This window comes from Carassius carassius, chromosome 3 (genome assembly GCF_963082965.1).
Source record: "Carassius carassius chromosome 3, fCarCar2.1, whole genome shotgun sequence".
NCBI lineage: Eukaryota > Metazoa > Chordata > Actinopteri > Cypriniformes > Cyprinidae > Carassius > Carassius carassius.
The window spans coordinates 2,244,688-2,265,124 of record NC_081757.1 but is presented as its reverse complement, the minus strand read 5'-3'; the positions used below and the strand labels follow the sequence as shown (position 1 = coordinate 2,265,124).

Genomic DNA, 20,437 nt, shown 5'->3' with positions numbered 1-20,437 from the left:
CAGTTTCTCTGAATCTTTTGATGATGTTATGCACTGTAGATGATGAGATTTACAAAGCCTTTGCAATTTGACGTTGAGGAACATTGTTTTTAAAGTTTTCCACAATTTTTTTACGCAGTCTTTCACAGATTGGAGAGCCTCTGCCCATCTTTACTTCTGAGAGACTCTGCTTCTCTAAGACAAAGCTTTTATAGCTAATCATGTTACAGACCTGGTATCAATTAACTTAATTAATCACTAGATGTTCTCCCAGCTGAATCTTTTCAAAACTGCTTGCTTTTTTAGCCATTTGTTGCCCCCGTGCCAACTTTTTTGAGACCTGTAGCAGGCATTAAATTTTAAATGAGCTAATTAAGTGGATAAAAGTGTAAGATTTCTCAGTTTAAACATTTGCTACGTTATCTATGTTCTATTGTGAATAAAATATTGGCTCATGTGATTTGAAATTCCTTTAGTTTTCATTTTATTAAAATTTAAAAAACGTCCCAACTTTTCCGGAATTCGGGTTGTACATTAGTTATTGATTAGCTAACTGTTACTTAAGATAATCATAAAATTATATTACATACTGATTAGTTAACACATCTTTCTTAGTAGTTAACAGTAGTGAGTTAAGTGTTAATGAATAATCACATGTTAGTTCTTCAATAATTCCTTATTAGTTATGTAGTCAGTAAGAAACAGTATTCTAAAGTGTTACCCAGTTTTCTTTTAATGCTAGGTAAGGTATTTTCACAAACCTTCAGTTAGAGTTCCTTTTGTTATTTTGGCTTTTTCCCCTTCTGAAGCCTTGTGTTTGTATCCCTCTGATTAATTTAAAATAAACATTGTTTGTCTTTTTATATTTAAAACAGGTCTGACGATTTGTGTTTGTTCTGATATGAATATATTATTAATAATTAATATTCTTATATTTATAATTTTATTATATATATATATATTATAATGAACAATTAATTTATTAATCTTGCATGTTTGGGCTATTGAAGACATTTTCCACCTGTGGTAAGCAGTCAAATGCAACTCATGAAGTTGACACATCATTTTTTGGTAAAAACAGTCTGGGACTCCAGGGGGATTTTGAATGTGGTAACCGGGCCGAACATGAGATGTGCCCAGATTACCCACGGCTGATGAACATGTGAACAGATTCAAACCACATATTTACACATGAGCCTTCACACGCACACGAACAGACCCAAACACACAGAGAACGATAGAGGAAGTGAAATAAAGTCACTACTCTGTGGATCACGAGGCCTTTGAAATCATAATCATATAAAGCCATGCAGCATCCCAAATAGCAGCATATTATCTTCAGAGTTTCTACACAGAAATCACCTGCAGAAGCATCAACCATCATGAACGCCTTCCTGATGTTAACCGTTATTGGAGCCAGCATCGTTCTGTCCAATGGTAAGATTCATCTTCAGTATTTGTCATCCCTGCTTTAAAAAACTATAGAAACCATCACAGAATTTGTAATGGGTTTAATGGTTATAATGGGGCTTGTCCTGGTTTTATTGGTAACTGTCATGATGCCTATTGGTCTCTACTGGTAATTGGTTGCCACTAAATACTAATGGAATATGTCCCAAATCACACTACAGAAAACCATTTTTTATGGATAAAAACTGATGGTTTGTAATGGTATTTGTAGTTGAAACCATTAGATGGTTTCTCTTGTTTAGTTTTTTTGTTTGTTTGTTTGCAGTACAAATAACGTGAGTTACATAATCAGATTACCTTTTTTTAAGTGAATAGTGAAGTAATGCATTACTTTTTAATTTAGAAGGAAATATCGGAGATACTTTTTCAAATTAGTATCACCAGTTACTTTGTCTCCCATGTATTGACTTACAGCTCTCGTGTTTCCATTTTGAGAGAAATCAGGAGTAGCTAAGTGCAGAGACATTGTGAGCGCTGTCTGAACATGATGCTTACTGTAGTTCTAGACTAAATATGAATATGTATTTACTCATCTCAGCTGAAAAGAAAACAGATTCAGTGTTCCTCAAAACGAATAAAAACAGTCAGATGCAAATGTAGAATTTTATACAAATAATTAAATATGTGTAATAATACAAATATAATATTTACTCCCATTTTATTAATCAGCCAAATGAATGTGTCATGTTCTACATGCAATATTTTTGAACTGTGCCCTATGGAAGCCCGTATCCGCCACTAAATACAAAATACAAATAAAAAAGATAATTGCAACATTTTATCTCACAATTCTGACTTTTTTCTCACAATTTTGAGTTTACATCTCACAATTGTCTGATACAAACTGACTTTTTTCAGGAAAAAAAGACGAAATTGTGAGTTTATATCTCACAATTGGGAGAAAAAAGTCACAAAATTTCAAGTTTCTATGACGCAATTCTGAGATGTTAACTCGCAATTGCAAAAATAAAGTTAGAATTGTGAGACAAAAAATCACTATTACACTTTTTATTATTTATTCAGTGGCAGAAATGGGCTTCTATAATGCCCTCTACTGTTCAGACATGAATTCACATTTCCTGCAGCCCGAGGGCATTCACTTCACTTTTGTTGTGAAAGGGCTTTTACATTTGTAAAATAACTTTTCATATTAAAAACAAACAAGCAAGCCCTGCCCAGATTCAAAAAGTAACTCAAAAGTAACATTACGTAATTAGTTACTTTTTTAGGGAGTAACGCAATATTGCAATGCATTGTTTTTAAAAGTAACCTAACTTTACCCAACACTGGCTATTTCGAGCCAAAAACTTTAATTAAATGTTTGTTTTACTCGAAATGTGACCAGTGACTCCCTTGTGAGTCCCTGTACATCATCCACATTCCAGCATCTTCCATGGAACCGTGATGGCCTTGCTTCACATTTCCTCAAAACTGTTGCACACTGTGGCACAAGACCATTCGATCACATGTCAGTTGTGTAAGTGCTGGACACAGTTTCCCAGCAGAAGCTGACAGTCGTGTGTTCCTCCCCAGCTGTGCAGCCTCTGGGTGCGGGATACAACAGCCGCTGCGTGTGTCTGACGCTGGAGTCGAGGATCATCCCTCAGGGACACCTGCGCCGCGTGGAGATCCTGCCCAGAGGACCACACTGCAAGACCACTGAGGTTATGTAAGTATATCCACACACCAGTCTTGCCAAAGTATTTTATTTCACCTCTCAGTTATGAGACTGGAGCCTCAGTGTTACCAACTAGTTTCAGGGGAAGTTGCTAAAGGAAGGTTGATTTGTTGCCAAAATTTGCTAAATGACGTTGTGATGTCATTGCATGATGACATCATTATGTAGGCTAATTACAATGCAACAACAAAAATTATATATTTTATATATCTTTAGATTTATTTGTAAAATAACATAACGTAAAATAATAATAGAATATAACTGGATTTTTAAAACCAACACTGAATTATTGAACACTTACACCTATTTGAACAATTACAATTTAAGGTGTTTTGTTTTCTTGTTTTTTAACTAGTAAGTAAAACTACAATTATAGTTTTAAGCAGTGTATAAGCAGTTAGTATGCTACACACTAAGCAAAGTCTGTAAAAATAGGACACAATCTACAATGTTAATGTGAAGGAATTTTCCGTATTGATTTTCCACAGGTTTTTCACTTGTATTTTAAATTGCGCATTGTATTTTGTGTGATCGAATTACAGGGTTAAAATGAATAATTAATGAATAAATGAATATATATAATATATAATAAATGAATAACAGATAATTTCCTGGAAAATTACTAGTACATTTTCCATTTTTCTAGATATTTATCTTACAATGTACTAACTGATCAACAGCCGCAGGTACAAGCTACTAATAAGGTGTATCGTAAATGAACAATTTTTTAATTAATGAATTATAATTATTAAATTAACCGATTGCAAATAGCAGCTAACTTAATTCATGTGATGTGTGCACTTCCAGGCATCTTTGCTTTCCTCTAAAATGTGTGCCTTTTTATCATTTGAGACACTTATCAAAAGTTGCTAAAAGTTGCCAAAATAAATTATAAAAATAGCTAAATTTGTTGCTAGGTGCTTTTGGAAGAAAAAGCTGCTATGGTAGTGTGGAAAGTTGCTAAATTTAGTAACAAAATTGCTAAGTTGGCAACTCTGGACTGGACAAGGCTGCACTTATTTGATCAAAAATGCAAAATAATAATGAACAATTATTAAAATGTAAAATAAATGTTATCTATTAAAATACATTTTGAAATGTAACTTATTCTTGTAATACAAAGCTGAATTTTCAGCATCATCACTCCAGTCTTCAGAGTCACATGATCCTTCAGAAATCTTTCTAGTAAGCTAATTTGCTGCTCAAAAAAACAAACAAAAAGAAAATTATTATTACTGAAAGGCATTGTGCTGCGTAGGATGTTCTGATGAATAGTAAATTCAAAAGAACAGTGTTTATTTGAAATAGAAATCTTTTGTCACATTTACTTTTTAACAATTGAATGCAGATGTTCGGAGTAAACATTCATAACTTTTTATTGACCCCAGACATAACAGAAATATCATTTATTATTTTTATCTTTTCAGTGCTGATTTATCGAGTGGAGAGAGGATCTGTCTGAACCCCAAGACACCATGGGTTAAAAAACTCATTCTCTTCATCGAGAGAAAGGAGCGAGTGACCAAGAAAGAGTAGAAGACGTTCATGTTGTAACCTTTTAATTACTCGAGAGACTCACAAGAAGAGTTTATAATACTTGCATGCTATAGTTTTGCCATCTCTGACATCTTCCTGCAGAATTAGATTTCTGCTTTGTTTTTCTTGTATGCTGAGCATCTCATTGTGATTTATATGTGTTTTTCCTGAAAATCATTTCAAGATGAACTGAAAATATGTGTCTCCTACACTACACACTGACTTATATGCTGACTGTTTTAATTTTACACTGATACAATCAAAGTTTTTGGTGTTGCTTTTAATTGCCGTTTCACTGGGGGGAAAAAAAGTTTTTTTTAAATAAATGTTTTCTTTTAATCCATTCTGTTTAGTGTACTTTGAGGAGTTTATCCATTTTCTCAAGAAAATGACCAAATGTTCCCCAGCAGGTTTTCTTGCATATTACATTTCACAATGCATGATTTCATTCCAGATGGAGCTGAAATGAGAGCCTGATACAATCACTTAATCACAGTTCTCATTCATTATCTAAAACATAAGTATTGCGGGAAATATTTACAGTCCACTTACGAAAAAAAATTGGGATATGACTTTATTTATTTCTCATGAGAAAGTAGTGCTTATCATTTTGATTCACAGAAGCATGCAGCCAATTTTATCTTTTTATCATTTTGACTGCATTTGTATGTGAAAGATCATTCAACAGATATATGATTAATGAGTATCTGCACGCTTCATCCGTCACAAAACCTCCACCACAGCTTCCCAGTCACAAAAACATCCTTTGTCACATGCAGACTCTGGGATTGCTCAATAAAGACACTTATCATGAATGCCTCTAAACCTTGAATGCATGGGATTTGTATGAGGGTTTGCAATATAATGCATTGATTTCATAACTTTATTGTGATCATGAATCACTTACATTTATAGGCTCTACTCCTGTCTTGTAAATTCCTATGGATAATAAAAGCTTCTGGTAAATAATACATGGCCATGTGGCCATGGGGTTTGCAGGTCGTACCAGTGGGCCCTGTTTGAAAGTGCTTAATCTGTTTTTTTTTTTTTTTTTTGCTATATACACAATGTTTAAGTTTTTTCAAGTTTGTAGGTGTCTTCTGTATGAAGAATTTTTGGGTATAATATGTCACAGTTCATATTATTTTTGCTATACTCACTTACATAAATGAATTATAGTGCATATATATATATATATATATATATATATATATATATATATATATATATATATATATATATATGCACTATAATATATATATCTTTAATTTTCTTGGATTGACATTAAAGCAGCTAGTAAGGTGCGGTCACTTTAAGAGACAATGAATGCATCCAATATAACCATAGACTGTATAAAAACAGAATATAACACACATCCGATGTTTTTATCAACTGTTTACTTTCACCCAAGACATAACCGAGAGTTTTTTTTTCACCATACTTTCCAAGACGGGTCTTTTGACATATTTTGCAGGTGTTTTTCTGTTGTTGTTGTTGTTGTTGTTGTTTTACAAGAGCAATAAGAGGCTAATTCGGTGTTGAAGCGTTTTGAGACGCCTCTCTCTGCCTGATATCAATAAGATATGCATGTTCATTTGCTCGTTTTAAACATTTTAACAATAATCCACAAGCAGATGTTCAGAAACAAACAAATCAAGAAACACAAAACTAAAGGTATATGGGTTATATCATATAAAACCATATTAGATTTATTGACAATTTATTGTTTTAAGTAGCCTAGTTCTGTCAAACGATTAATCGCATCCAAAATAAAAGTTTTCGTTTGCATACTATACATATGTGTGTGTTCTGTGTATATTTATGATGTATATATAAATACACAAACATATAGTATACATTAAGAAAATATGTGCATGTCTATATTTAGGCTATATTCATACAATTTATATAATAAATATATTAATTATTTTTTTCTGAAATATATACATGCATGTGTATTTATATATGCATAATACATATACACAGGAAAAACAAAAACTTATTTTTTATGATGCGATTATTCGTAGTTTTAAAAATGCAGCCGTTTTCTTTTCTTTTCATCTATTTAGGACTGAAATCAATCTAATTCTGTCATTACAAGCATACAAGCTTAATGTGTCTTCTATTAATAATCCAACATGTACACCGTTGATCTTTCTGTGCTAAGGTTACAGCTGTAAGAGCGACAGCGTGGTAGTTGCGTCATCACAATGCGCGAGCTGTAGAGGATCATCTAAACACCCGAGACGCTGTATGTGTGGTTTACAAGTTTTAGGAAAGGGTTTTGACACTTAGATTACAGTTATTCCTTGCTGCTTCCTCTTTCAGTTTGACGGAGATGGTATATATATATATAGGTCCCATTTTAGACACTAAACCGAATGGAAGAAGAGAGCAGTTGTGCAGAAGCCTTGTCCAAAGTGAACGCGGATTTATTGTCGCTCCTGCGCATCGATGTGGAGCTCGAGCCCTTGTGTGACCGCGAGGAGACCACATGCTCTGTAAGATGACACACAGTAATTATACTGTGATATATTAATTACCAGTGTGTCACTCGTTTTACTGCTTCTGCAGAAAAATGTCCTGCGCAAACAGCGGAACTGGGAGAGGAGACTGGAGGCGAAGAGAAGCAAAAGAAGAGAGGAGAAACTAAGAAAGAAGCTCAACAAACAAAATAAAGGTGATATGGGTTTTAATACACCATGTTACCTGACAATCTTACTGTGTGAAGTACATTTCATGTCCCATTCATACATGCCTTATATTGACTTTACAACTTTAAATATTCTAATTACATTTAAAATATTATGGAATTCATGGTTATTCCATTTAAATACATGCATATACATTTTTTTAAAGAACTTAATGATGGTAAAAAGGCATCTGTAATTCTACAAACAGCATTATAAATATGGTTCTTTTAAACATCCTGTTAAATTGAGAAAAGCAGCTATATGTTTAATGCATAAACACTCATTTTACATACTGCTAGATGTAGTTTGGAGTATTAAAAAAAATAGTGCTGTCATGTATATTGTGTGTATATATTAAATTAAATAAAATATATGCATTTAACAGACGCTTTTATCCAAAGCGACTTACAGTGCATTCAGGCTATCAATTTTTACCTGTCATGTGTTCATGTATATATAAATACAGACACATACAGTAGTATATATTTAGAAAATATTTGCATGCATATATATTTATATTCCTATATTGTATATTTAATATATCATATATAAACATACCCTATCTTAAATATATTTACATGCATGTGTTTGTATTTATATATACAAAATAATTATACATAGTATACACACATATATTATGTAAACAAAAACTTTTAATTTTAGATGTGATTAATCGCGTTTAATCGCTTGACAACTCAAAACAAATTCAACTTTTATTTATCAAGGATGCATTCAAATTGATCAAAAGTGGCAGGTAAGTCCTGTTAATGTCATCAAAGGTTTCCATTTCAAATAAATATATGTATGTATATATATATATATATTTGATCACAGGATTAAATTACATTTTAGCATATATTTAAAAATTTTTAATTTAACTTGTAATATTGTTTTTATTTACACTTACGCATTTAGCAGACGCTTTATACAAAGTGACTTACAGTGCATTCAGGTAATACATTTTTTTACCCATATGTGTGTTCCCTGGGAATTGAACCCATGACCTTTTGCGCTGCTAGTGCTTACGCAGTGCTCAATTGTAATAATATTTCACTGTTTTTTTTTGTTTTTTTATGAAGTAAATACACCCTTGGTGAGCAGAAGAGACTCTCAGAAACTTCTTACTAAGCCCAAACGTCTGCACAGTAGTGTTTATTCGATTACATTCTGGAATAATGACTGCTTCCTAATGGATAAGATGTTTATCTTGCAGATATGAATGAGCTGCAGCTCAGTAAACGTGTCATTAAAGCGATTACCAAAGAGAGACTGGAGGAGGCCAGAGAAGCAGGACCTGGCCTGTGTGTTGATCTCAGCATGACTGACTGTCTCTCTGCCAAAGTGAGGTTCACTACACAACCACCGCAGTCTGGCAGGTTGATACCTGATCCTGCTGGCTTGATAAGTAGAGTGAGAGTTTTATTTGTTCATCATTTGTTTCTCACAGGAAATCAGCCACCTTGCATGTCAGATCAGGCGCCTCTATGGATGCAATAAGAAAGCCTTGAAGCCTTTCCGCATATTTCTGACGGAGTTAAAAGAGGACAGTCTGCTGTATAAAGAGTGTGTTCGGATGAATGACGGCTTTGTGAATTATTTGGTTAGTCTTCTCTTAGTTTTAAAACCTTCAATAGTCAAAGCAGAATCACAGAAATGATATACAGCAAACGAGTTTTATTATGGTGTCTCTGAATCCCACAGATTGATGTGACTGAGGAGAGCTGGTTTCATCTGTTTCCCTCTGAAGATGTGATATATTTAACACCAGACGCAAGTGAAGGTTCATGTCGCGCATATTCTATATTGCGTTAAGAATAAGTTAAAGGTCAACAAAACATCAACATTTACTTTAACATTGAATATATTGACTTTTGTTTTTTAAGTGCACAGCCCTGGTTTTATTGTGTATGATTCATTGGCATGCACTGTTTCAAATGGTGAAAATTTGTTTGTTTTTTTATCACAGGGTTCGTACAAGGTGCTTAAAGTGTTTGAATTTGACTTTTTGAAATTGAAGTCCTGGAAAACAGCCTTATTTTTGAGAAAGTACTACTTGAAAATTCCTTGTATTTTTAAAGGACAGTATATATGAAATAAGTGTTATTGCTTTTCCTCGATAAAATAGTATTTTTACACAAAATAAACGATGCAGACTGATATAAATACAGAGCCGTTTCACCTGGCTTTTAGCAGCGCACGAGATCTCGCAATATTACTCCTTTAGGTGAAAAGTGGTCTCGCGATATTAGTTAGTAAAGTTGTGTTTGTGGTAAAACTTTTGATTGTGCCTGCATTATATTTTACGTTCTTTTATTGTAAGTGCTGTTAGTTTGCGTTTCTTTAGGCCATGCATATAAAATCTTACGCGTTTTTTTTTTACACTTATCATTCACACGTCTCCATCTCAGCCGCTTGTTCCACAAACTCGTTTTCTGTTGCTTAAACTTGTAATGTAAATTATGTATAAATCTACCTATGCCAACACAGGAGAATACATCAACATATTTCTAAGTATGCGATTTGTTGTACATCGTGATTTCAAAAGTATGAGTTTGCAGGTGGACAAATATTAAAATTACATGGATTTAAAAGTCCTTGAATAACGCTGTAAAATGAACCAGGCCATTTGCGCCCTTTGCAGGTTAATGTTATAATATATAAGTTATAATAATAATTTGGTTATGTTTATATTTTGTGTAGATGTAGGCCTATTTTATAAGGGTTGTTCAAAAAAACAGTGTAATTACTTGGTTTTGATACTTTATTCGAACCAATTATTATTGCTTCATCGTTAGTTCATATATAAATAGTCATACTAAAGCCTGTTTTTCACTTAAGTCTATTTGTTTTACTAAAAAAATATTTTCGATTACTCAATTGTCAAAATAATCATTAGTTACAACCCTAGATTAGTTACAATATTTCAAAATACATACTGTCATTTAAAAAAAAAAATCTTAAAAATAGTATTAAAGTATTGTCTCATTCTAGTGAACCAAGTATCTGTAAGTGTATTGTCACACACGACCCTATTTTGATAAGTGGTGATTTATGATACAGCTTTCATTCTTCAGGTCAGGTATATTCATAAATAAAATAAAAAATCAGTTTGTATAAGGAAAGCAATAATATATCCTTGCAAATGTTAAAGTTGCCACATTCATTGCATGCTTTATTGCTGCACTTTATTTGTGCGAGGGAGTGACTAAACATAAAGGTTTTTAATCTGTGAACTTTTCATTTATTTGTTAGAATTTGATAAGTGAGATCTCTGATTTTAGTCCTTGGAAAAAAACAAAAAAGTAGTGCTTTTGAAAGTCCTGAAATTTCATTTTGCAGTTTCTATATGAACCCTGTTATCAAAATATGTAATATGAAACCACTTTAATATTATTTATACATTATTATAGTATTTCTTACCATTTAAATCGCTTATATATTATAACTTTTTTCTTCTTTTTGTAAGTGTTCGTTTTTCATCAGTTTATATTTTAACTTCAGCTTTGATTCAGTTACCGAAAACATTTTAGTTAACAATAACACTGCCTTAAATGATATCTGTGTCATTTTTCCACGTTGACTATTGTATTCCGATCATAAATGAGTCATATGCAAAAGTAGAACTGTTTGAGTTTGACATGTTAAGTCGTAAAGATAAGATAAAATTAATGTGAATGCTACAATAAGTAACCTATTTCTTTCATTATAGTTCTATGTAAATATTTAATATGTTGCCCTGTTAGCTTTAGAGTATGTGGAGGAAGATAAAGTCTACATCCTTGGAGGTTTAGTGGATGAAACCATACAAAAGGTGAAACTCATACCGTGGTCATATGGTTATTTATTAAAGGTACATTACTGAGAGATTTTATAATATAGAAACCGCTTAACTAAACATGATCTCATGCTGTATTCTTTAAGAAAATAAGCTACACGAGGGCGAAAGAGCTCGGCGTTCCCACGGCGCGGCTGCCGATTGATGAGTACATGGTGAAGAGACCAAACCCAAAAAATTTCCACTCCAAAATCCTAGCCATTAATCAAGGTGATCACATTCTCTGACTCTGCTTTCACACACTGCCTTCATAATCCTGTTGTGAAACTCGATGTATAATTAGCATGTGCCTGATGTGTTCCAGTGTTTGAGATCCTTCTGACATTTCGGGACACTAAAGACTGGACTAAAGCTCTTGCGGCTGGAATACCTCCAGGAAAAGGTTACATGGTGGCGTCAGAGGCATCTACAGACAGAAACACCCCGGAAGAGTTGTAGACGCATAGACTTTGCTTTCATAGAGTTTATTGAGCCTATGATAGTGTTAATGACTCATCTATATATTACACAATTTTATGTTTGAATGAATAATATTCAAAATACCTGACTGCATTTTTTATGTCACATTTCTTTTATTTTGAAATTCTCTAATTCGGTTGGGTTTTTGCACAGTCTAAATACTGAGCTGACTGATATTTTGTCAGCAATAAAGCTCCACTGGTTTAAACTGATATATGCAAGGATCACATTAGTGATAAAGTAATGACTGTGTGTGTTAATGTTTAATCTAACGCATTAGGAACATTACACTGGGTCTTTGTCTTTGTTATAACCAATCTTGACAAACAAAATCATTTAGTTAGGCATCAGCTCGACCTGTTGGTTGATGTTTGTAACTGCATGATGTATTGCCTTCAACAAAGCCCACTGAAGAAGGAAGGCAAGTTTATAAAAGATTAGTTTTTGCTGACCGTGTACTCTCTCTCAAGTCATCCAAGATGTAGATGAGTTTGTATCTTCATCAGATTTGGAGAAATGTAGCATTACATCACTTGCTCAGCAATGGGTGCTCTGCAGTGAATGGGTGCCGTCAGAATGAGAGTCCAAACTGCTGATAAAAACATCACAATAATCCACACCACTCCAGTCCATCAGTTAATGACTTGCGAAGCGAAAATCTATGTAAGAAACAAATCCAGCAATAAGAATTTTAACAAAAATTCTCTATAATGAACTACTTAAACACCTGGAATCTTCTTATAATCCTTAAAAATGCCATTTTGTAAAATATACTGTGCTTTAAATTGTAACTAAAATAGTAATGCACTAAGTTTGTCACCGGATTGTGTGCACTTAGAATAATTTATGTTTATCGTTTTATTTTTATCTTTTCTTATTTAAACACATAAATTCGCAGTTTATCGAAATGTTGACAAACAGCTTTCTCTAAAACGCCAAGAGGATGATGGATCTGGTGAACCCATGAATGACTGTCTCGTGGATTTTACTGATCTTGTGACAGATTGATAATTCAAGTTCATTTTCAAGGAACTAAATCCATGTTAAAATTTAACGTGTATAATTTATAAAGAATTATATTTAATCTCTTCCGATCATTCTAGGTTGTCAATCCTTGCCTGATAACACAGAAACATGTCTTACATATGAATGAACTTTAACACAGAAACATTCATCTTTAATGGCATTTAATTAATTTTAGCAGCATTTGATAAGCTTTGTTATCAAGAGAGCATTTGCAATTATTTATGAAACGCATATCAAGTTTATGTTGAGATATTGTTGCATTTACATCGTTTTAACCTACAGATGAAGCCAGATATTAAGTGCTTTCAGTGAATTAAAATGTACCATGCTAAATGCACATGACTAACCTTTAATAATAGCTCCTGTATTAAATTTTCTGTAATGCTAATATGCAGCACTCACCTAATTTAATAAATCTGAATACTTTACACATTCCAAAATAGAACTGTGCTATTTTATTTTTGAGCACTTGGAATATTAATGGGCTTACTGTTACTTTAAATGATGTATCACTAATGATATTCATAGATATATTCTAATTTTTTATGTACTTAAAAGAAACCACTCGGATCGTGCACTCCCCCTCAAAGATCCAGACCGAATCAATGAACGTTCATCAATAATAATAATCCGTGATTAAATCACTAGTTATTATCCGACTCACGCTCAGAGGAGTACACTTTCACTCATCATCGTGGTTTGAGAGACGCAACACTTTCGAAACACATTTCCTAGTTAAGAACTATAGAAATGATCCCTGAAAGTATAGTCTTAACTTCACTAAGCGCGCGGCGGGGAGCGCATCAAAGACCCCATGAGGCTCGCAGACGGTGGTGCAAGATGACGTCACCGCAGAGACTTCGAACTGATGATTAAAACAACGCACCAAACTCCTCGATTTAAGAGGCCATATCAACATAAAAGAGCATGGCCCATACTTTAGGACCGCACATATTCAATGCAAAATTATGTAAATGGAACTATTTGATAAAGTCCCCAAAGTTAAACGTGACTTCAGTGGTGTCTGATGAAGCAGCGATGACTTAAACATCATGTGTTGAATTCCACCAACCCTTAACTTTGTGTGACAGTACATTCATTATTATATGTTTAATCTCTTTTAAGATTAATTAAATGTTATTTCGTTCAATAAAGCATGTAAAACATAAACTAAGGTTGAAAATGATGCCATTACCCACAATCCTCCTCGGTATCAGCCTTCCTTTGGTGATCAGGCATGTGTGTGTTAAACCGAGTACGTTAAAGTTAATACAGCTACGTTAAAAAATGTATATAGTAAATACATATTAGTAAATCTGAATTGTAGAGGAAACAGCATATAAATGTGTTATGCAGATAGTGGTGCTTCAGAACTAAATCCTGTCATGCAACTCGACTATTTCCGGGATGCAAATAAACCTGCAGTTACATATTTCACCCACTAGGTGCTTACTCTACTGTCTAAATTAATTATATAGACTAGAGAAGATTCGTATGGAAGCATATGGGTAGCAATATTCAATTTGGGATGTAATATGCAAAATGACATTGCATTTCTGTATTTACATTTACATTTTCCAATACATTTGGGCAACGTTTGGTGCAAAATGAAAATTAAATTACATAATTTTAATTTGCCATTTCATACACCAATTTTAATATGTAAAATGAATACTAATTTTAACGCTTTATAAGTTGCAAAATTAAAATTAAAATGTATTACAGAAATGATTAGATATGTATAACATGTTCAAGCAAAAACTGTAGCAAAATGATCATTTAAATGCTATTTTTCTTAAATGCATTAACACTCACAGTCAAGACACTTACGATTGCATTTTCATTCAATGTCCCGCAATGAATGTAGCAAAATTCCGAGCAGATCATGTCTCCGCCCCCTCACGCCATGTCAATCACTGCGTGAACAAGGCGGGGCTTGCAGAAGGTCAGAAGAGGATTCAAGTGAGAGAACATGGACAAGACAGTTGGTCCATGTACGTTTTGATCATTTCGTTTTATGGCTTCAATATTTCATTCGCACTTGTGGGCGGAGCTGAAATGCTGCTTTCATCTGATTGATCGAATCGCTCAACCTTCAGCTCGGTCTTTTCATTCTTTCAGGCAGAATAAGAGTCAGTGCGAGTGCGGCACTGTAATGTCTGAAACTATGCTCACTGTTAATTAGCATAATATTTGAATCAGATGTAGCTGGGCACATAATTTGTGCTGCTGAGACCTGCAAATTATTTATAGGTTGTAGTATTATATGAATATTGTCCCACTGATAAATACAGTGCATATAGTTCTCTCTCTTTGGATAAATGTGAAGTGGAAATAAAAATCAATAATAGACTGAACAGTTTCATGTCTGTAACATTTACCACTCTCATCTTTTAAGTCATAAGGCACTAGGTATGTGTGTGTGACATTAATAAATAATTTTAAAAATTAATATAGTTACATTTCTGAAATAAAAATAGTAAAATTAGCTCTGTGCTGCTCAGTGCTCCTGTAGCCTACCCCAGAGCGCCCTCTCGCGGCTGTAGACGGTAATGTTTTCTCTTGGTTCTGAATAAATGCGACTTATAGTCCAGTGTGACTTATATATGTTTTTTCCTCGTCATGATGTATTTTTGGACTGATGCAACTTATACCGAAAAATACAGGTAACATTATTATTATTATTTATTATGAGAGTAATTGACACAGACTAGAACTTTAATGTTTCACCAAATTCAGCTCAGATCTTCAGACTCGTCTGACTCGTGTTGCTGTATAACTGGCCAGACTTACCTTCCCAAAAAATCCTATTTAATTTTATTTCATAAATTTAACTATATTTATTTCCACTTCACTGTTATTCAAGGAGACAGAACTATTTGCACTGTTTTTATCAGTGGGACAATATTTATAAAATACTATAACCTAGAAATAATTTAACGGGGTCTCTTGCAAGTCACAGCACCACGAACTATGTGCCCAGCTACATCTGATTCAAATATTATGCTAATTAACAGTGAGTGTAGTTTCAGACATTACAGTGCCGCACTCGTACTGACTCTTATTCTGCCTGAAAGAATGAAAAGACCGAGCTGAAGGTTGAGCGATTCGACCAATCAGATGAAAGCAGCGTTTTAGCTCCGCCCATAAGTGCGAATGAAATATTGAAGCCATAAACCGAAATGATCAAACCGTAGACGGACCAACTGTCTTGTCCATGTTCTCTCACTTGAATCCTCTTCTTGAGATTTGAGTCTCTCACCTTCTGCAAGCCCCGCCTTGTTCACGCAGTGATTGACGTGTCGGGAGGGGGCGGACACGTGATCAGCTCGGAATGCATTTTCAATGTGCACATTGAATTTTGCTACATTCATTGCGGGACATTGAATGAAAATGCAATCATAAGTGTCTTGACTGTGAGTGTTAATGTATTTAAGAAAAATAGCATTTAAATGATCATTTTGCCACAGTTTTTGCTTGAACATGTTATACATATCTAATCATTTCTGTAATACATTTTAATTTTAATTTTGCAACTTATAAAGCGTTAAAATTAGTATTCATTTTACATATTAAAACTGGTGTATGATATGGCAAATGAAAATTATGTAATTTAATTTTAATTTTCATTTTGCACCAAACGTTGCACAAATAAATACAGAAATGCATTGTCATTTTACATATTGCATTGTCATTTTGCATATTACATCCCAAATTGAATATTGCTACCCATATGCTTCAATAGATTCGAGGAGGTTGGCCAAATTCAGAATAGCATACTACAACGGTTTCTGGCATTTGACAGAAGCAGTAAGAATATGATTCTCAGTGTCATTTAAAATATAAAAGGTATATATATATATTTATTTTATTTTGAAAAAATGGCCTTGGATACCCAGGGATCACAACCTAAATGTGATCTAAACTTTATTTATTTATTTATTTTGGCCTTGGATATCCAAGGATCATTTTATTAATGTGATCTAAAATGTATATATTTATTTATTTGTCTGTCTGTCTATTTATTTATTTATATTAATATTGTTTATTTTATTTAGAAAAAATGGTCTAGGACACCTAGGGATCGCAATCTAAATGTGATCTAAACTTTATTTATTGATTTATTTATTTTTTGATGACCTTGGTTATCCAGGGATCAAAATAATAATGCTTCGTATTGGAGGCAGCAGCATCTCTCTCTCTCTCTCACACACACACACACACACACACACAAGCACATGCTCCATCAGCCTTGACAAGCATCGGCTCATGCAGTCAGTCTCTGTCTGTCGTCGTCTGGAGAAATACTCAAGACCACATACTTCTTTCCTTGCTTCTTTACAGAAACTGGACTCGCCATCGTCTGCTCGTGTCATAAATGGAGCTCCTGAACTCTTAATAACAGTCTTTCAAAAGAGAATCCCTAACCATTTCTTCATTGAATCGCTAATATATTCAAACCGAGGAATTTACCAGTCGGATAGGATTCTATGATCTCATTTATTTACTACGACGAAACCGTTTTGATATAAGTATGAGGCATAAATAATGTTTAATAACTGCTCGGATGGACGATCTTTTCAGACGTTCTCTAATAACTTGGAGGATTTTGATTCTATACGGAGTGTGCTTCTGTACAGGTTCGTAGGACTCGTTTTATTTGACATTATATATTGTGTGTTGTTTGTTTGTTGCTTTTCTCCGCGACAGAATAGTTGACGAATAGTTGAATCCCGAGCAGCTTTTTCTCGCATGCCGGACGGGATTTAAAGACCTCGTGCGGTTTTTGGGGGCCACTTGAGTTCAGACACATTTATATATTTTAAATACGGCTTTTAAACGACCTTTATATCAATATGACAAAAAAATCGCTAATTTATTCTGCTGTCATTATTAAACGTCTTGTTAATTTTAAAACGAAGCTTTTGTAATATTTATTCTTCCATTATTATGATATTTGTTTTTAATTATGCTTATTAAAACCCCTGTTAATGATTCTGAAGTCGCTAGGCGATTGTGTTGTCGCCGTTTTTTTGTAACGCGACGCGTAACGACTTTCCACGCCGTTCAACAAAAGCTTCCTTGTTGCTATAGATACTACTCGATTCCACCAATCGCTGTTTGAGAAACGCGTCACATGGTCGTTAGAGACCCGTATGCGGATGACATGGCAAGACACTATAGCCGTTCAAAAGAAGAATGCGCAAACCTGAAACCTCAAAAACAGATCTAAACGGACACGAGCGCCGTTTATTGAGTAGAAAAATGCTCTAATGGCTTCTAGACATTTTAAAGATGAAACCGAAGCGGATTTTGAGTGCGACATACGCGAAAATAACACAGAGGAAGAAGGAGGGAGCGAAACTGATTCTGATGCATCATGTTACAGTTACTCAGATTACTCCGAGTAAGAGCATAAACAAATTCAAAAACTGTCATTATTAATAAGTTGATTGCTAATTAGATATCTAGCATTTTGCATGCTTCGCTATAAACGTAAGTTTTTTTATTTACATCGTTGTAAACTTGGATGCATTATCCTGCTGTATGTAAACACAATAGACCGATTAGTTTTTGTTTTATATTTGTTGAAGTCTGTTAAAATAGCAAAATATATTAGAGCTAGTTTAAGTTCAACACTCTTTCAGTGGAGTGGTCTCTTCTGACCCACTTCTAGAAAGAGAGGCTTGTGAAAAAGGAAAATAGACTTTGTCCATTCTCTGCCCTCTCTCATTTTTTAAGGGGATTTTCTGTTTCCAATTTGGAAAGTCAGCCATCATAAATAATTATATGCTATTCACCATCTTTAGTGAATTTATGGACATGGTTGCCAAAAGCTAACCACCAGAGTAGTGTGGCTTAATTTAGAAATGGGGAAGAAAACATAATGTCTGGCTGAGTATTGAGTTGAGTTTTTCTGGAATGAAGGAGAGGATTGGGGTTCAAAGCTTTGAGATGTGTGGCTTTCCCCGCAGCATTCTGACTCATTGCTTAGTGTTTAGTTTGAGTTTTAAGACACTCTTCTATCACGCATTGCTTCATTACTGAGGCTGAAATGCAGTCTGTTGCAAAAAGTGAGGGACTGCAATATTTTCACATGCATATAAAACAAAAAATGTTTTCTTATATTGTGTTTGTGAGACGTGCATAGTTGATAATTTGCTTTATTTAGTCTTAAACGTTTGAATTTTTTTTTTTTTTGTATAATTATATGTCCATGCAGTTTGCACTTTTTTTATCATTTGAGAAACTACATGGAGTATTAATTTTAAAATAAATTTGTCACATTTGTAAAGCCTCCAAGGTAATTAATTACCAATCTGTTGTCCAAGTCTAATTCTAATAAAAGTCTAAGCTTTTATAAAAAAAAAACTGGACCTTCGATTTACGATAATTGTGAATAGTTAATGTCCAGTGTTGTTACTGTTAACTAAAACTAAAATCATTATAAAAAAAATGCAACTAACTAACAAAACAAAACAGAAAAAGTTTAAGTACTAAAATTGCTTAAACCGATATAATAGAAATTAAGCTAAATAGGAATGTTTGGAAAAATAAAGATGACTAAAGAACATAAAAAATACTAAAACTTTAAATGATAACTGAAAATGTGAAATCAAAGCTTATTCGAAATATTAATAAATACTACACAAAAATGGCCTTGAAACCCTTTTCCCCAATTAATTACAAAGAAACAGAAAGTAACACATTTAAATGACATTAGATTGTCACAACATGTATTTTTGAAGTACAAAGACTGACATGGTATTTTCTTATACAACATAAACCTAACAACATCCTAACAACATAATCTAACCTTTAAAAAAAAGGTTGTATGTAAATAATATCAAAATAAATCCTACAGTCGATTTCTACTTTAGGTAGTTGATTGAATTGTTTTAGTTAGTTCCTATTTATTCACAGCTGTTGGAATGGATAGATATTAGGAAAATAAGCTGGGCTGACTCAGAAAAGTTAGTTCTGAGATTAATGACAGTCAGACATTTTTATTGTCCATACTTTTTTGAGGCTACTGTTTTCTGGATTTCATCACTTGCTCTAATGTACTCTTTGTTTTGTGTCACAGTGACCTGGAGCCTGAATGGCTGGATGATGTCCAGAAAAACGGTGAACTCTTCTATCTGGAGCTGAGTGAGGGAGAGGAACAAGCTCTGCTGGCCCAGGTCTCTGCCAGTCACTCCGCTGCCACCAATCACGTCCGCTTCAGCGAAAAGGAGGCAGAGATCATCACAGACAATGGCAAAAAGCAAGCGGCCTCCAGCAAGAAAACCGAAGCAAAACTCAAGAAGTTCACCAAGATCCTGAGGCGAAAGCGGAGACCATCTCAAAGGAAAGCCTCTGATGGGAAAGACACAGGGTCTTCCCAGCGTCCCACCTCCATCTTGAGGAATCAAGCGGGCCAGCGGCCAGGTGTTGTGGTCCAGCAGCAGCGTCTGAAGGACGTGTGCGTGTATTTAAACCCCAAACGTCTCGGCGGTTCCTCGCCTCCGTCTCCTGAGAGAGGTGGTTTGTTAGAGGCCTTACTGGGCGTCATTCACCGTCCAGGGGGAAATCCAGGGACAAAAGGGGGAAAACTCATCATCCATGGTCTGGTCCCTCACAGTCCCGCTAGCAAGTGTGCCGAAATTCTTATTGGTAAGCGCAGCTAGACAGTGAGTGGGTCAGCTAGGAAAATGTATTAGTATTTTTACTTGCACTACAGTTCAAATGTCCAGTAGAATTTTTTTTTACTTTGAATCA

At 34.1% G+C, this 20,437-nt stretch overlaps 3 protein-coding genes and 1 non-coding gene across 7 annotated transcripts in view; 3 read left to right on the top strand and 1 right to left on the bottom strand.

The window, feature by feature from the left end:
* The first annotated feature begins 1,278 nt into the window (after positions 1–1,278).
* LOC132116181 (interleukin-8-like) lies at positions 1,279–5,002 on the top strand. Its single transcript, XM_059524852.1, has 3 exons — positions 1,279–1,416; positions 2,983–3,118; positions 4,555–5,002. Exons 1-3 carry the CDS (start codon positions 1,362–1,364, stop codon positions 4,661–4,663), a joined length of 300 nt encoding a protein of 99 aa, XP_059380835.1. The 5' UTR covers positions 1,279–1,361; the 3' UTR covers positions 4,664–5,002.
* A 1,852-nt stretch (positions 5,003–6,854) lies between these two features.
* trmt10b (tRNA methyltransferase 10B) lies at positions 6,855–11,653 on the top strand. Its single transcript, XM_059524762.1, has 8 exons — positions 6,855–7,164; positions 7,238–7,343; positions 8,570–8,697; positions 8,804–8,956; positions 9,058–9,136; positions 11,100–11,167; positions 11,278–11,401; positions 11,496–11,653. The coding sequence occupies exons 1-8, from the start codon at positions 7,045–7,047 to the stop codon at positions 11,627–11,629; spliced, it is 912 nt and encodes a 303-aa protein (XP_059380745.1). The 5' UTR covers positions 6,855–7,044; the 3' UTR covers positions 11,630–11,653.
* A 1,583-nt stretch (positions 11,654–13,236) lies between these two features.
* Positions 13,237–13,449, bottom strand: LOC132128795 (small nucleolar RNA U3). Its single transcript, XR_009428367.1, has one exon. It is a non-coding gene; the product is annotated as a small nucleolar RNA U3 (small nucleolar RNA).
* A 3,474-nt stretch (positions 13,450–16,923) lies between these two features.
* The window catches only part of intu (inturned planar cell polarity protein), a 35,853-nt gene continuing 32,339 nt past the window's right edge, over positions 16,924–20,437 (top strand). For 3 of the 4 annotated variants that reach the window (XM_059524555.1, XM_059524545.1, XM_059524563.1), the window contains exons 1-2: positions 17,833–18,083; positions 19,764–20,332. In XM_059524555.1, the coding sequence (XP_059380538.1) occupies positions 17,950–18,083; positions 19,764–20,332 (703 nt within the window). In that variant the 5' untranslated portion in view covers positions 17,833–17,949. Of the gene's footprint in view, positions 17,317–17,832; positions 18,084–19,763; positions 20,333–20,437 lie in introns of those variants that run through there. The other variant, XM_059524572.1, reaches the window with a different exon arrangement.

What these genes read in the sequence shown, in the direction of transcription:
- LOC132116181 (XM_059524852.1), top strand. Translation starts at nt 1,362, where the DNA reads ATGAACGCCTTCCTGATGTTAACCGTTATTGGAGCCAGCATCGTTCTG. An exon ending in CAGCATCGTTCTGTCCAATG is followed by an intron (nt 1,417 to 2,982) that starts GTAAGATTCATC and finishes GTTCCTCCCCAG; the next exon opens with CTGTGCAGCCTCTGGGTGCG. An exon ending in TGCAAGACCACTGAGGTTAT is followed by an intron (nt 3,119 to 4,554) that starts GTAAGTATATCC and finishes TTATCTTTTCAG; the next exon opens with TGCTGATTTATCGAGTGGAG.
- trmt10b (XM_059524762.1), top strand. Translation starts at nt 7,045, where the DNA reads ATGGAAGAAGAGAGCAGTTGTGCAGAAGCCTTGTCCAAAGTGAACGCG. An exon ending in TGGATGAAACCATACAAAAG is followed by an intron (nt 11,168 to 11,277) that starts GTGAAACTCATA and finishes GTATTCTTTAAG; the next exon opens with AAAATAAGCTACACGAGGGC. An exon ending in AATCCTAGCCATTAATCAAG is followed by an intron (nt 11,402 to 11,495) that starts GTGATCACATTC and finishes GATGTGTTCCAG; the next exon opens with TGTTTGAGATCCTTCTGACA.